This window comes from Malania oleifera, chromosome 4 (genome assembly GCF_029873635.1).
Source record: "Malania oleifera isolate guangnan ecotype guangnan chromosome 4, ASM2987363v1, whole genome shotgun sequence".
In the NCBI taxonomy this organism is placed as follows: Eukaryota; Viridiplantae; Streptophyta; class Magnoliopsida; order Santalales; family Ximeniaceae; genus Malania; species Malania oleifera.
In genome coordinates, this window is record NC_080420.1 from 11,840,471 (window position 1) to 11,858,178 (window position 17,708).

At 36.6% G+C, this 17,708-nt stretch overlaps 1 protein-coding gene across 2 annotated transcripts; it reads left to right on the forward strand.

The window, feature by feature from the left end:
• The first annotated feature begins 275 nt into the window (after positions 1-275).
• On the forward strand, positions 276-11,707 carry LOC131153291 (uncharacterized). 2 transcript variants are annotated; one of them, XM_058105497.1, is made up of 3 exons: positions 276-662; positions 5,379-5,547; positions 8,293-11,707. In XM_058105497.1, exons 1-3 carry the CDS (start codon positions 549-551, stop codon positions 11,226-11,228), a joined length of 3,219 nt encoding a protein of 1,072 aa, XP_057961480.1. In that variant the 5' UTR covers positions 276-548; the 3' UTR covers positions 11,229-11,707. The 2 variants fall into 2 exon arrangements, with proteins under 2 accessions (XP_057961480.1, XP_057961481.1); XM_058105498.1 differs by having other exon boundaries at positions 353-662; positions 5,379-5,532.
• The last annotated feature ends 6,001 nt before the right edge of the window (positions 11,708-17,708 follow it).

A 17,708-nucleotide genomic window follows, 5' to 3' on the forward strand; every position in this document is an offset into this window, starting at 1 on the left:
TCAACCCGAACCATAAACCCCTCTCAAGTTCAAGTTTGTTAGAAAATGCAAATCAAAATCGAAACGTTTAAAATGATTAATTAGAATTCAATTAATCAATTTCCAGACTAATATTCAATAGTTAATCATTTGGAATCACTAAATATAATTTAAAGTTTGAATAAATAATATTTTTTATTTCATGATAATTTAACTTGTAAATTTAAAAATTTTTATCTCTAAAATTATATATTATAGCGTACCAATTGAATGGGCCAAACTCGGACAATAAAAACTTAAAAGTTTTAAATTAAAATTTTTAATCAGAAAATAATTAATCAAATTTTCAATTGAATTTGATTTGATTTTAGATTTTTCTTAGTAAGTACAATGCTGTACATGCGTGTTGTCGAAAAGTCGCTGTTTCTGCAAATAAGGCGATTTCGTTGTTTTAATTTAATTCAAGTTTGTTCCAACTTCCTACTTCGTCTTCCTCGTCAATGCTCTGGTAAGAAGAAGAAGAAGAAGAAGAAGAAGAAGAAGAAGAAGAAGAAGAAAGGAAGAAGAAGATGTTGGAGAAGATTGGATTGTCGGCAAAGCCATCAGTGAGAGGGAAAAATTGGGCGGTTGACGCTTCTCATTGCCAGGGCTGTTCTTCTCAGTTCACCTTCATCAATCGCAAGGTTTGTCATTCCATTTTTCTTGTCCCTTCATCTGATCTGATGGACATATTTCTTTTGAAAATATTGGCTTGATAATCCTGCGTATTAAATGTTTTGAAGTTCGTCCTTTTGGGTTATAATTTTTTTTATATAATCATCATGAATTAGCTAATTTCCTTGATTTATTTGGGCTATTATTTTGAATATATATTATTGGAGAGACACCCAGAACGTTTCCTTAGTTAAACAACGGGAGGATTTTTGGTTATTATGAATGGGGTTCTTCACGCCTTCCTTTAGTTTTCTTCTATTTTGTTTTTGAAAAAGAATCTCAGTGTCAGAAATTCCAGTCTTTCGGGTGCTTAGTTGAAGTAGTTGATGGTTGTGCATATCCTTCTCGGATTCCTGTGTTTCCATAATCTTTAAGAAGTGTCAGAACTTTGAAATAGAAAATCCATTCTGTTAGTTTGGTCTTATGAACGATCGAGCTCTAGACATTATGAACAGCAATTTTTTTTTTTTGCCTGCAATGAAGAAAATTGTTTGTAGTTTCAACTGTCAACTAGTCCCAATATTTTAGTTGTTCCAATATAAATTGGTCAGCTTCGTTGCTGTACCTGAATACTCCACATTTTAGCCTATTGGGAATAATCTATGAATTTTTTTTCCAAATTTTCCTAAGCATTCTCAGAATATTCAGATTCAGTTTTATAAAAGACTTGCTCATTTATTATGAAGCCATTTTATGCATCTTCTATGAAATGAGGTCTGGTCAAACATAAGCAACTTTCTTGCAGGATGTGCTATTGCAAAGGCACTTTTCTTTGATGGAAATCACCAAACGTAGAGTGTGAGATCAGAATCACACTCTGCTAGATCTTTGTGTCTACCGTAAGCTTGACATAATGTAGGGTCTTTATGCTTACCTAGGGTCTTTACTAAAAGGGCAGCCCAGTACACAAAGCTCCCGCGTATGCGGGGTCTGGGGAAGGGGCGGACCACAATGGTTTTATAGTATCTTTATTTGGGATTTACTATTGTCTTTATTTAGGATTTTTATGATTTAAATATTTTACAATTATATGTTGGTCTACTTTGTAGAGAATGTTTCCTTATAGGATATGATAATTATTTCCTAATATTGTTATTTAGTATTATGAGAAAGCCTATATAGAGGCTTGATGTGTAACCATAAGGAGGTTGATTGGAATATTGGACATTGTGCCCTAAATTGATTTTTGTCTTCATTACTCTTTCCTTTTTAATTTTCTATTTATTTTCCTATTGTTTTCTCTTGTCTTCTCGCATCCTTCTCTTCTGTCATTTGGTCCTGCATCTTATATGCTAAGATGCATTTTAAGAAATATTCTTCCTTCAGACTTGTGCCATTTTCTTCAGTATGTCGTGGTCAGTGCTATTTTGAATGTGAAAGCTATATTGGACTGACCACAGCCCAAATCTATTTATGAGGCTAGCCACCTATTAAAGGCAGTTCATTAGTAACCTTAACACCATTATGGCTCCCACAACTGATTTTTTGAAGAAAGTGGAGTTCTGTTGGCCTACAACTACTGCTAGAGCTTTTGAGGAAATAAAGCTCAAGATGCTTGAGTCTCCTGTTTATTGCATCCAGCCCTTTCTAAAATCATTGAGATTGCGTGCGATGTGTCAGTGTTTAGTCAAGAGGGTCAGCCTTTAGCTTCCTTTGTACTACTTTAGCTAGATATACAATGATGCAAAGTCGAAATATATGACATGAAGAAAAGTTCTATGCTATGATGCGTGCACTTAGACATTGGAGGTATTATTTGCTACCGTAGGAGTTTGTCATATAATTTGATCACCTCGCATTTAAGTTTCTAAACCTGCAAAAGAATCTTTAGTGCTAGGCATGCTAAATGGGTTGAATTTCTCCAATAATGCTCTTTTGTTCTTAGGCACTATACAGGTACAGAGAATAAGCCCTCTTAACACTTTTGTCGAGTTGCAGTACTTTTAACCTCTATGGTTTCACATGCTGAGATTTGAGCATATAAAGGATAAGTCCCCTTCTTGTGCTGACTTTGGTATCATTTCAAAAGAGACCAAGATGATAATTGTCATGTTATTTCTATTTTATGGTTAGGGATGGTTATTTGTTCTTGTAGCCATTTAGGTAGGTATAAGTTCAATACTTCTGCTTGAGGATAGGTTCTACAAGAACACCTTAAAGAAAGATGTTGCGAGGATCATCTCTCAATGCTGCACCTACCAATTAGACAAGGCTAAGAAGGTCTATATACTCCTCATCCACTTTCTCATACACCTTGGAAGGACCTAAGCATGGACTTTATTCTAGGGTGGCCTAAAATTATTGAGATTATGATTCCGTTCTTGTGGTGATTGTTAGGGGTATTGAAAAATGATCAATTTCATTCCATGAGGTAAAACCAGTGCACCGATGCATCACATATAGACCAGCTCTTCTTTCTTTGAAATTTTCAGCTCCACAGTTGTGCACATCAATAATGTGAAATTTGCTAGCTATCTCTAGAAGACCATATGGGAATTGTTTGACAATAGCTAAAGTTTTCAGCTGCAAATGAATGGCCAAACTGAGGTGGTTAATTATAGTTTGAGTGACTTATTTAGGTTCATAGTAGCGGATAAGCTTGGAAAGATTTGTTCTTACCTACTGCAGAGTTTGTGTTTAATAATCCAGTGTATTGGTCTACCACTAGAAAGAGTCCTTTTGAGGTTGTCAATGGCTGTTCCCCTGGCTACCCTGTTGATGTTATCCGCTTGCCACCTGATGCTTGCCCGTGTTTGTCAGCCAAGTCTTCTGGCCAATGTACCCTTGACCTTTATGATGAGTTAGATGAAAGATTTCTATGAAAACTGCACAATATAAACTAGCTACCGACGCTGACGCTCGCGTGTCGAATTTAATGAGGTTGAATATGAGACAATAGGTGCCTGTCCATCCTCACGTTACCCTAGCATTCTTTTAAGAAGTTACATGCCTATGCTTCTGGCTTTTCTTGCATTCTTTGTTGTTTGGGTTCTAATGCTTTTGTACTTGAACTACCATTCAATATGTGCTAGTCTTATTTTCAAAATTGAGGACTTAATCCCATGCCGAGGCACCTTTGAGCTTATGCTTGGAGATACTGTGGAGCAGTTCATCTATCAGTCCAGTTCCTGTGCTTCCATCTCCTTTGCCCCTCTTCTACAGATCATGTGGAGAGGCATTCTTAGAGATGAGCATGTTGCACCTACACAAGGAGGTTATAGCAATACCTCGTGGAGTGGACTGCTATGCTTCCGATTCTACTTAAGTTATCTAGGATGAGTTGTGTCGTCTAGATCTGGATCTTTAGAACATCTTTCTTTCCACGGAATGTTTTTCTCACCATAGGGGAATTGATGGGGTTCACACTCAAAAAAGATCTTTGTATCAACCATAGGCATAGACATAATAGTCTTTATGATTATCTAAGATCTTTATGATTACCTAGGATTTTCTGTGATATAAATATTTTCAATTATGTGCTAGTCTAGTTTTTTTTTGGATTTGATATTATTTCCTAGAAATTGTTTGCTTCTTTATTTCTTGGAGAAGGCCTATAGAAGGGCTTGATGTGTGATTAGGAGAAAGCCTTTATTGGAATATTGATGATGAAGCCTAAATTGAGTTTTTCTTCATGTTTACTCTCTCTCTTTTACTTTCCTATTGTTTTCTCTTATTTTCTTGCATCCTTCTCTTTGGCAATCCTGCAAGAGTGGGACTAATATTAGTACATTCACATACGGATGTCAATCGGTTTTCCTAAGAGTGAGTGTGTTTTTTAATTCTTTCATGAATTTCTAACATATTTACTACAATATAGATGTGTAGTTGTAGCTGTGGATTCGTTTTATTGATAGTCTTTTTGTTTCTTCTTATGCATAGCACACACTGTTGTTGGAGCTTCTTATTAGATTACAGTCAGTTTTAGTAACATACTCATATGTGTCAAATTACCACTTTACATAAAAGCTTAAGCTGTTAAATTGTGGGCCACTCCCCCATATGTGCAGCTCGACAGCATGTGGAGAGATACACACTATAGATTACACCCATTACAAGGAATATAATATTTTTTTAAACACCACATAATAAATGCGGGTAACATGACTAGAACCCAGGATGCCTTGGCAACTTGACTTTGACACCATGTTAGATTACCACATTACCTAAAAGCTTAAGTTGTTGGGTTGTGGGCCAACAATGTATGTCAGGCCTTAACAGTTATTAAGTCATGGTTCAGGGTTCTAATATTGTATGGAAACATTCTGCTGTTAAGTTGTGTTTTATGAAGACAACTTTATGGATATTTTGATCTTCAAGGTGATGGCCAACATTTCATGCTGACCTTGGGAAACTTGTTCAGCACTTCAATTTAAGTGAAGTTTTATCCATTCACTGTATTGAAGCTTATAGCTGGTTAAATGAACTTTCTTGTCATGTTGCTATTTTTGGCATGAGGAATGTGGCGTGGTATGGTCAACATTGATAAATATGGGGCACAACAAGACACAAGCACAAGAATGGAATGTTTTCAACCCTAAAGTGCTTGTGCTTCTGAATAGTACCATCATTGTGCATTTGTCAAATTTATTAACCCTCATTAAGTCCTCTAAGAAGATTTTAATTCATTTAATGAATTTTTTGTCTTTAATACTTGTTAAGAATTTATTTATTTTTTGAATTTTCAGCATCACTGTCGACGGTGTGGGGGCCTATATTGTAACAGTTGTACCCTGCATAGAATGGTTTTGCGTGGACAAGGTGATTCGCCGGTTCGTATTTGTGAACCCTGTAAAAAATTAGAAGAGGCAGCACGCTTTGAGATGCGACATGGCCCCAAAAGTAGGTTGGGAAGAGGTACATTTTTAAGACTTGACTGGTTGAGATTGCTGTTTTAATAATCAATGTTATGTAATTATTTTTGTAGTATTATTCATTATTGAATATTTTTCTGATTATGTTATAGTATTTAAATTTTCATCAGCGTGATAGGTTGGCCTGAAGTTAAACTTAGGATAAACATTCCCAACCTTACTGGTTATCGATGAATCTGGGTTGTGTACTTGGGTTCTTTGTAACTTCTTGTAGTTATGAATGAAATGATTTGGATTGACTTTTTTTTTTTTGGCTATTTTAATTGACCATTTCTAAGTTTACTTCTTCTCCATTTAAATTGTAGTTGATATTCTTTTTCTCTTCTTATATTTTTTTGATGAGTTTTAACTATATTTTTATAGCTTGGAAATTTATTATTTTATGAAATTAATGGATCGACTCAAAGATCAAAACTATAAGGCGCAATTTTTCGTTTCTTTTAAGCCTAAATGATTTGGCAATCTGGTTAACTAACCCAAACCTGTTTTGGACTTCCCAGTAGCCATATTTTCATGTGAATTGTATCTTTGGATGACCATCTCATTCTGGCTAAAGTATTTTTTACTTAACCCAAAGTCCCAAACCCGTCTTGGACTTCCCAACAGCCATATTATTGTGACTAGTAATTTTGGTGTTTTATGCAAGGGAGCACTTGATTTTAAATGGGTTATATTATCTGATGGATATAGCAACATCATTGGGACAAAAGTATCCCTGACAGATCAAGTTGTCCAACCGACAACCATCTGTGGCCCTTATAGTGATAGTGAACATAGGATAAGGATTATCATCCTATCAATTGTTTTATAACATGAACCAAATGTGTCTTAGATTTAGATTCCATGACAAAGATTATCTGTTACATAATGGGTGGTAGAAAATTTGGAATTTTAGTTTGCTGTACTGCAAACTAACCAAGAATTGTGTACAGATGGTGAAATATGGTAACGTTGGAGTCATATTTTCAGGTGGTGAGCAATTTCTTTCAGTACATGACTATGTTGCTAATTTGAAGCACAGCTGTTATACAAGAGCTTGATGTACGTGGTGCAGAATGATTGGAAAACAATAGTATTTGGTAGATGGAATGTTTGCTTTCCTAATTAATTACTTGATTGATTAATTAATGCTGGTTTTTTTTTTTTTTTGGGGGGGGGGGGGGGGGGGTTCACAGAGACCACTTAATTAGCTGGGGGCGAGGTTTGTGGGTCAAAAAAGGAGGGAGGGTTGAGTTTAGGGAAATTGGTGTCGAAGCACACAAATCTTTTAGCTAAATGGCTATGGTGCTTCCCTCTAGAAAAATCGTCCCTTTCGCATAGAGTAATGAGAAGCAAGTTCAGGTTGGATGAGAATATGTGTGATATGAATGTTAGTTGAAGATGTTTTTTTGGGAGTCCATGGAGGTCCATATCCCAGATTTATCCTTCTTTCATCCCTCACACTAAACTTGAGGTTGAGTGGGGCTCTCGGACCCTCTTTTGGAAAGACCCTTGGCTGGGTAATGCATCCTTATCCACTTCATTCCCTCGTCTATTTTAACTATGCTTCGAGAAAATAAAGCCATATCCTTCTTTGTTGGGGAATTGAGTAGCCCATTGGTTTCCTAAAATCTCCATTTTAGGAGACCTCTTTATGACAGGGAGTTGGCGAACTTTTCTTTGTTATCTTTATTGAATGGGAGTAGTCTTTCTTTGGAAGGGATGTTTGGTCATGGTCCAGATTTTAGGAAACCTCTTTATGACAGGGAGTTGGCGAACTTTTCTTTGTTATCTTTATTGAATGGAGTAGTCTTTCTTTGGAAGGGATGTTTGGTCATGGTCCTTGGATCAGTCAGGATTGTTTTCTTGTAATTTTATTTTTTTGGATTCTTGACTCAATTCAATTCTTCTTTCCAACTCTTTTGTTTCATCTGGAAGGTCCAAAAATTAAGGCTTTCTCTTGGTTAGTTGTGCTCAATAAAATTAATACTAATAACTTTCTAGGAGACCTTTGAAGGCTCTCTCCCAGCTGTTACAAAAATTCTGAGACGGTTTTTCATCTTCTTTTGCATTGGGAATTTTCTTGGAGGATTTGGAATAACCTTTTTGGTATTTCAAGATAAGAGTTGGGTATACCTTTCTTCGGTGGGTGAATTGTTAGCTATTTCTTTTGCAGGCTTTAGTAGGAGGAAGGATAAGGCAGTCTTATGGAAGTGTGGAACACTTGCAGAGTTGCAGTTTTATGGGGGTTATGGTTGGGGCATAATGCAAGGATATTCACTGGAAAGAAATTAAATTGGCCATTGGTTTGGGATAAAATTCAGTATTTGGCCTCACTGTGGTTGCTAGATTTTGAATTTTCAGAGGATATATGTCTGAGCTAAACCCCTTGAGAGATAGATAGACTCCTTCACTAGCATTAGAGGGAGTTACAAAGAGATTGGGGGAACCTATTGGCATGTTGATCTTTATTTTTTTGGTTTTTTTTTTGTTTTTTTTTTTTTGGTTTTTTCTTTTGTCTGGATTGTTCCAGGTTGTGTTCAGGTGATGTCTTATTCTCCCTCGTGTAAATTCTCTTCCTATTATTGAAATCTTCTTTTGCTATAAATAAAAATAAAAACAAGAATTTATGCTTGTTGCTTATAGCCATATTGTCCTGCTGTTTCTATTAGAATAAATGCAAAATTGTTTAGTTTACTTCTCAATTTTTAAAGATATATTCCTTGCTACGTATTGGTCATATTTGTAGGTGGTTCAAGACTGACACCAAAGTATGAAGATGAAGTTCTAAACCAGATTCTTGGTGAGGATGAAAAGCGATCTTTTTCATTAGCACAGGAATCTGCCATCAGTGTCACTTCAGGTATTCCAAAGGCAACAAGCAGTGCCTCATGCTCAAATATTCAAAATGTTGCAACTCAGGATGATGGGGGAGAGGTGCTTAAGAGTCACTCTGTGGATGAGCCTAATCATGCGATGGGTGAGATGGGATCTGCTAGTCCCGAAGAATTACGTCAACAAGCTCTGGATGAAAAGAAAAAGTATAAAATTCTGAAAGGGGAAGGGAAATCCGATGAAGCCCTAAAAGCATTTAAGAGGGGAAAGGAGCTTGAAAGACAGGCTGGGGCTTTGGAACTACTATTGAGAAAAAATCATAGGAAGGCACTGTCATCCAGCGGCATTGCGGAAATTCAGAAAATCAAAGATGTCCCGAAAGAACCTGAGAGAAAAAATAAGCATTCTCCTCAAACGGGTAAAGAAAAAGATGAACTTGCTGCAGAACTTAGAGAACTGGGGTGGTCTGATGCAGATATTCACGATGGAGACAAAAAACCAACCAGTATGAGTTTGGAGGGTGAACTTTCCACTCTTCTTGGAAAATTTTCCCAAAAGACTAATCCTGATAATGGAACTCATACCGTGGACAAGACACAGGTCATTGCTTTAAAGAAACAAGCCCTCTTGCTTAAGCGTCAAGGGAAGCTCACTGAAGCTAAGGAGGAATTAAAGAGAGCTAAAATTTTGGAAAAGCAACTTGAGGAACAGGAATTTTTGGTTGAGGCTGAAGATTCTGATGATGAGATATCCTCTTTAATTCGTAGTATGGATGTTGATAAACACGATGATCTGTCAGTTGGGAATGATCCAGTTCATGGTTTTGATTTAAACCACCTCATGGGTGTTGGTGATGATTTCAGTGTGGACAATTTTGAAGTGACAGATGAGGATATGGATGACCCAGAAATGGCAGCTGCACTGAATTCCTTAGGTTGGACTGAAGATTCTAATCAACCAGAGGGGATGATTTCTGAGTCCACCCCTAGTGATAGAGAGGCAATATTAAGTCAAATTCAATCTTTAAGAAGGGAGGCTGTAAATCAAAGAAGCACCGGTAATGCTGCAGATGCAATGCAACTGCTAAAGAAGGCAAAAATACTTGTAAGGGACTTAGACAATTCTGTTTCTAAAGGAAACAGCTCAATCGCAGACAATCCAAATATTGTTCAGAAGGATTCAAACTATCAAACTGCTAAGAAACCATCAAGTTCTGATAAGGTATATGACATAAATGCTTCTCAAAAAGAAGAATTGAATTCTAAACTTGCTCCAAAGAGTAAATTAGTGATACAAAGAGAGCTCTTGGGCCTGAAAAAGAAGGCTCTTGCTTTGAGAAGGGAAGGAAGGATTGATGAGGCAGAACAAGAACTAAAGAAAGGGAAGGTTCTTGAGCAGCAGCTCAAAGACATGGATAATGCTTCAAATGTGAGGGTTGTACCTGCTGATGTTAGTAATGATACACATGCTGATATTTCTAGTAGTCTGGGTAGTGCAGATGAAGGAGAAGAAGGGGATGTAACAGATCATGACATGCATGACCCAACATACCTCGCGCTTCTAAAGAATTTGGGTTGGAAGGATGATAATGGAGTTGATATATTTCCATCAAATGTTTCTAGACAGAGTGATAGTCCTCCTGCGCAGTTCATTAATTCCTCTCTTGTCCAAAACCCTTCTAGTACCCAAAGTGGAATATCTAGAAGTAAAGCTGAAATACAGAGGGAACTTTTAGGCTTGAAAAGAAAGGCCCTTGAACTTCGACGTCAAGGAAACATTGAGGATGCAGAGGAAATGCTGAGAATGGCGAAACGATTGGAGGCTGAAATGTCAGACATGGAAGAATCAAAGAAAGAAATTCTTGTTGAATCCCACAAAGAAAATGTGACTTCTAGATCTCCCCTTGAAAGTGCTGCTGATGAAGAGGATGTGGAGGATGTTACAGAAAAAGATATGCAAGATGCATCACTCCTCTCAATGCTGAAAAAATTGAGGTGGAAGGATGAAGTGGCTGATGTAGAGTCAAATTCAAAGCAGAAGGATGAAGCGGTTGAAACTGTAGATGCAAAACCAACTTCGGCCTTTGTTTCTCAGACCATTCAAAATTCCCTTCGGCAGGAAATCCTGGCTCATAAAAGGAAGGCAGTTTCTCTGAAGAGAGAAGGGAAATTGGCAGATGCTCGAGAGGAACTTCGGCAGGCAAAGCTGTTGGAGAAGAGTATAGAGGAAAGTGATCCTCAGCCCAGCACCAGTGCCAGTGATGTGCCAATTTCTACTTCTAATGTTACTGCTGGTGGGCAGACTGAGCACATTTCATCTAATTTAAGACCATTGTCTGCTCGAGATCGTTTCAAGTTGCAACAGGAATCTCTTGGCCACAAACGTCAGGCCTTGAAGCTGCGTAGGGAAGGCCGGATGGATGAAGCAGAAGCTGAATTTGAATTAGCCAAGGTGCTTGAAGCCCAACTGGAAGAGTCAGCTGCCCATGATGCCACAAGGGCTTCAGTGAATAAAGCAACACCAGTAGATGATATGGGTGTTGAGGACCTTCTGGATCCCCAACTTATGTCTTCCTTGAGAGCAATTGGATTCCAGGATGAGAATACTGTATCACACAGCCCTGAAAAATCAGAGCCTGAGAAACTCACTGTTAAGAGTGAAAATTCTAGCCAAGAGAGAGTCAAAAGTGAAAACTCTAGTCAAGAGAGTGCGAAACTGGAGGAACGTATTAAGGCAGAGAAGTTGAAGGCAGTAAATTTGAAACGTGTGGGAAGGCAAGCTGAGGCATTGGATGCTCTTCGACAGGCAAAATTGCTTGAAAAGAAGCTGAACTCATTACTTCAACAATGAAATACATTATGATGTCCTGTTTAATGAGTGAGAGCATCTTCGAGATTTGGACTTGAATTAAAGTCCATGGTTTTGATGCCATGGGACGATGTGTGGAAATGGCTCCTAGACAAATGGAGGGAGAAAAATGAAAATTAAATACCCCTTCCTTGAGAGCTTATATTTTATTTGGATTGGAAGAGAGGTTGTTATAAAAATGTATCATTAGTTTTAGTTATTGATGGTTGCCTTTTGTTAGTCAATAGACAGATACGATTGTATTTACTTCTTAAACAATTAGAGTTTGTTAAAATATATTCTGTTTGTTGTCTGTTAGTTGCTGCAGTTGTTCTTCACGTTCAGCACTTAACAGTTTATTGTTTATGTATAGTTTTTCTGTTGTTTAGTTTTATTGTTTAGTTTTCGTGTATATATACTCTGCTATATACAATGAGAAGATAAGAGAAAAGAGAATAAGAATTTGAGTAGCTTTTCACGCAGCTTTCTGTAAACTCAATGGCTTTTGCATTTTCCTTTTCATCTTCATACTACACAGCAATCTTTTGCTGTCTGTGAAATGGTATCAGAGCAATCTTGTTTTGACACTATTTTTCTTTGAAGAAAGATACATTCAGCATTCCATTTACTTCTTGTTTTTATCATGACTTCTCCTGTTTCATCCTCTGAAATTGATCCATCTAATCCATATTTCATGCATCATGGTGAAAGTCCTGGTTCACTTCTAGTATCTCAGCAGTTGACTGGACCTGATGATTATCCAAGTTGGAGGCGTGCCATAATTTTAGCTTTATCAGCTAAAAATAAATCTGGTTTCATAAATGGCATAATAGCAAAGCCAAAGGATGAAGATCCTCTGTTTGCAGACTGGTCAAAATGCAATACAATGATCCTTTTTGGCTCTTAAATGCTGTTTCCAGAGACATAACATCAAGTGTTTTGTATCATGAATCTGCGAAAGATTTTTGGGATGATCTTGCTGTTCGTTTTCAGCAATCAAATGGACCAAGTCTCTATCAATTAAAGAAGGACATCTCCAATCTGATGTAAGAAAACCTAACTGTAACAGCATATTTTACTAGGCTCAAAGGTTTGTGGGATGAATTGTCCAATTACATAGCCACTAAGAAATGTGTTTGTGGTCAAGGATGTGCCTATGGAAAGTCATCTCATGAAGATTATGTGCTGCAATTTCTTATGGGGTTAAATGACACATATTCACAAATTCGTGGACAAATATTGTTGAGTGATCCTCTGCCTTCAATCAGCAAAGTATATGTACTGATTGTTTAGGAAGAACGTCAAAGAGCTGCTACAGGGCATGTGCCTTCTATTGAATCTGCAGCAATGATGAGTAAAAATTATTCTTCCTCAAATGCACATCAGCAAAGACATTACAAATATAACAAGCAAAAGGGGCCATGTTCTCATTGTGGTTATGAGAATCACACAACAGAAAAATGTTATAAACTACATGGTTATCCTCCTGGTTACAAATTTACCAAAAATAAGTCAGCATCAAGATACACCACTTCTGCTAATCAAGTTGCTGTAGATAAAGATTCAGTAAACGTAGCAAATTCTTGCCCTTTTACTTCGGAGCAATGTGAGCATCTTTTGAGTCTCCTCAAGACTTCTAATTCAACATCTTTATCATCTGCCTTTGCTGTAAACAACAACACAACTGTTTCCGTGTCAGGTAGATCTTTTCCTAGTATTTTTTCTGTGTTTCAATCTGATAAAACCAATCCTTGGATCATTGATACGGGTGCTATTGATCATATCATACATTCAGCATCAGTATTTCATTCTTGTTCTTTTATTACATCTAAAGTTCAATTGCCAAATGGACAAAAAATTGAATCTACCCATATTGGTACAGTTAAGCTTTCAAATGATTTATGCTTAACTGATGTGTTGTGTGTCCCTGCATTTAATTTCAATCTTCTTTCAGTGAGCAAGTTAACTTCCAACTCACATTTATAGTTATATTTTACTTCTTCACATTGTTATATACAGGACCTTGTGAGCAAGAAGATAATTGGAGTGGGTAAAACAACTAAAGGACTTTATTGCTTGCTGTTTTCTGGATCTGAGGATCTTCCAGAATTAGAATCTGAATCTGCCATAATTGCTTCTTTACCACCATATTCAGTTCATTGTATGAATTTTAATTTGTCTGAACAAGATCTTTGGCATTGTCATTTGGGACATCCTTCTAGTTCCAAACTATCTTTGTTACATACTAGTATTCCAAGAATAAATAAAAGTAATCTTCATATCTGTCACATATGTCCATTGGCAAAACAACACAAGTTGTCATTCAAAGCAAGTTCAATTCATACAACAAAACCTTTTGAAACGATACACTGATATTTGGGGTCCTTTCTCCACTTGTGCAATGGATGGTTCTAAATATTTTTTGACTATTGTAGATGATTACAGTCGAAGTACATGGACATTTCTTATGGCACAAAAATCTCAAACTCGATCCATCTTGGTGAATTTTGTTCAGTTAATTTCCACTCAGTTTGACACCACAATAAAAATATTAAGATCAGATAATGGTCCTGAGTTCAATATGAAAGAATTTTTTCAATCAAAAGGAATTATTCATCATTTAAGTTGTGTGGAAACACCCCAGCAAAATGCTGTTGTTGAACGAAAACACCAGCAATTATTAAATGTTGCTCGAGCATTAATGTTTCAAGCATCTTTACCTTTAAAATTTTGGGGGGATTGTATACTTACAGCCACATATTTGATTAATAGAACACCATCTTCAGTTTTGAAAAACAAATCACCATATGAAATGTTATTTGGAAAGCCACCCTTATATGATCACCTACGCATTCTTAGATGTCTTTGTTATGCATCAACACTCTGTAACAGCAGATCAAAATTTGATCCTCGAGTCAAACCATGCATATTTCTTGGATATCCTCATGGCATTAAGGGTTACAAATTATATGATTTACATTCAAAGAAAATATTTGTATCTCGTAATGTGATTTTTCATGAAAACATTTTCCCTTTGCATCAAATAAACAGCAGCTTCACACAGATCCATCTCCTAATACAATAATCCCAAATCCTATATCTGAGTTTGAATGTCATGATAATATTTTCAATAGTCCAAACTCACAGAATCATCCACAAGCACATTCCAGTCCTCCTCATGCTGATGTTCCATCTTCAATATTTCCTATCCCAGATACACTTCCAGTTTCAGTTTCCACAGAACCTGATACACATTAAATTGAGTCATCTTCAGTAGATAATTCTTTCAATTTTGTAGGTCATTCACCTTCACCTATTAGTATTCCTTCCATTCCACGAAGATCTACTAGAAACAAAACACAAGCAAGTTATTTAAAAGATTTCCATTGTTATGTTGCAGACCACTCCAAGAATGATTCTTGTCCATTAGGTACATTGTATCCCTTTTTATCAGTAATATCTTATCATCGTTTGTCTTCATCTCATAAATGTTTCACATTAGCATTATCCATACACCATGAGCCTCGTAGTTTTCAAGAAGCTTCTAAGTTTGCACATTGGTGTGATGCTATGGATGTTGAAATTAAGGCTCTTGAGGAAAATAAGACATGGACTCTCACTAATCTTCCAGTAGATAAGACACCCATTGGATGTAAGTGGGTTTATAAAGTAAAACATAAAGCTGATGGTAGCATTGAGCGTTATAAAGCTCGTTTGGTTGCAAAGGGTTATACGCAATGTGAAGGTATTGACTATCAAGAAACTTTTTCACCGGTTGTCAAGATGAGCATTGTAAGGTCAATTTTGGCTTTTGCAACTTTTAATAATTGGTATTTGCATCAGCTAGATGTAAATAATGCTTTTTTACATGGGGACCTTGAAGAAGAAGTATACATGACTCTTCCTCCAGGCTATCATACTTCATCAAAGTCACAAGTTTTACGTTTAAACAAATCTCTTTATGGTCTAAAACAGGCATTGAGGCAATGGTTCTCCAAACTTTCTACTACTCTAATTTCTGATGGTTTTATTCAATTTGAAGCAGATCAATCTCTGTTCATCAAGAAAACCAGCTCTTTTTTCATTGCTCTATTGGTTTATGTGGATGATATTATGCTTGTTTCTAGTGCTGCATCACCTATTCCAGAGTTCACATAATTTTTAAATGCTCAATTCAAATTGAAGGACTTAGGTTCTTTTAAATATTTCCTTGGCCTGGAAATTTCTTGAGCAAAACAAGGAATTTCAATGTGTCAACGAAAATATGCATTAGATTTGCTAGAAGATGCTGGCATGTTGGCAGCCAAACCAGCAAATTTCCCAATGGATCCTCATTTAAAACTCTCTCGATATAAAGGTGATTTATTGACTGATATTACTCATTATAGAAGATTAATTGGTAGATTGCTTTACCTCACTGTTACAAGACCTGATATTTCTTATTCAGTACAAGTTCTCAGTCAATTCTTGAATGAACCAAGGAAACCTCATCTTGATGCTGCCTTACGGGTTTTAAGGTATATTAAAGGTGCACCATCACAAGGGTTGTTCTACTCTAGCTCTTCTTTAACAAATCTGTTTTTTCAGATTCTGATTGGGCCGGTTGTATTGACACTAGACGATCAGTAACAGGGACCTGTGTTTTAATAGGTGATTCCCTTGTGACTTGGAAATCTAAGAAACAGACAGTAGTATCTCGTTCTTCTGCAGAGTCGGAATATAGAGCCATGGGTACTGCATGTTCTGAAATTGTTTGGATGCTACAACTCTTTCGTGAACTTGACATTCCTCATTCACAAGTTGTTTCTTTGTTTTGTGACAACAAAGCAGCCATCCACATCACTGCTAATCCAGTATATCATGAAAGAACTAAACACATTGAAGTGGATTGCCATTTTATTCGACAACTTATTCAGCGAGGTGTTATCAAAACCAACCATGTCAAGACAACTTGCCAATTGGCTGATATTTTTGCAAAGGCACTGGGCTCTCAACCTTTCAGCAACATTTTATCCAAGATGGGTATTCATAATATCCATACTCCATCTTGAGGGGGCCTGTTAAAATATATTCTGTTTGTTATCTGTTAGTTGCTGCAGTTGTTCTTCACGTGCAGCACTTAACAGTTTATTGTTTATGTATAGTTTTTCTGTTGTTCAGTTTTATTGTTTAGTTTTCGTGTATATATACTCTGACAATGAGAAGATGAGAGAAAAGAGAAGAAGAATTCGAGTAGCTTTCACACAGCTTTTTGTTAACTCAATGGCTTCTGCATTTTCTTTTTCATCTTCATACTACACAGCAATCTTCTGCTATCTGTAAAATGTTTTGTTTCTCTTTTTTCTTGAATAACAGTAAGAGGAGAGAGATTCTCGACTGTGTGAAGTAAATTGGGTTTGATGAGATAGAAATGAACAATTTGTTTGAGGGGCTATTCTTGTCTGCTTGTTATAATTCATCCAATTTTGGTTAAATATGCCGGTGCAAATTCAGTAAAAGTGGCGCCAAAGCAGTTTTCTATTGCTACACGAGCTAGAAAGCATTTTGAGCACGGCCCTCATCCATCTAATAAATTATTCCAACTGGTACTTGATTAAGAGGAATGCATGTTATAAAATAAGTTCTGAGAATTTTTTTTTCCCCACAGGAATATATATGATGAGCTCCATGCTCATATTGGGATATAAGGAAACGGAGATTCGTGCATAGTTGCATGCATTCATCCACTGTTGTGTTAGCTTATCAGAGTGTTATTTTGGATGCTAAAATTAAAGGCCAAGTAATTGATGGAAGGTCCAAGAGAAAAATGAAAGAAGGCACTGAAGCCAGACGGAAGAAACAACAGGGACCAAACGTGTGGACAGGGTAAAATTGAACAATACAGCCAAACCAAGAAAGGCTTCTACTTGCATAAGGCATTGAAGCCAGATGGAAGAAACAATAGGGACCAAAACATTAATAACAGCATTGCGACAATGCTATACTTATTTCCCAGGGCTTGACAGCTGGTTTTGGACCCTTCTTGATCTGTAAGTAAACATGCATCAGATAAAAGAAGGGTTGTATTGTTAATGACAATAAAGAATGACGAACTTGCGTGGGCATCACAACAAAACTGATATTATCTGACATAGTCACCTTTATTAGACACACACACACACACACATATCATCTCTTTCTGCTTGGTCTATGTATGACATTCTCACCAAGGTGAAACTAATTTCTATGTATAGGCTCTGTTATATCTTTATGAAGAAAAAACTACCCAAATACATTGGATAGTTTTGCAACACAATGAGATAAAATCACTCATTTGACAGTGGGGTAAAATTGCAATGGTTTGTCAAGTTTAATAATTTGATTTGCAGACGTAAATTTTAGGATAAAATGTGGTGAAAAAAAAAACAAAAGAGCAGTTGGGGTGCAAGTATTAATCAGAGGCTATTAACCAATACATTTCTGACCAACTCATAATCCTCACCC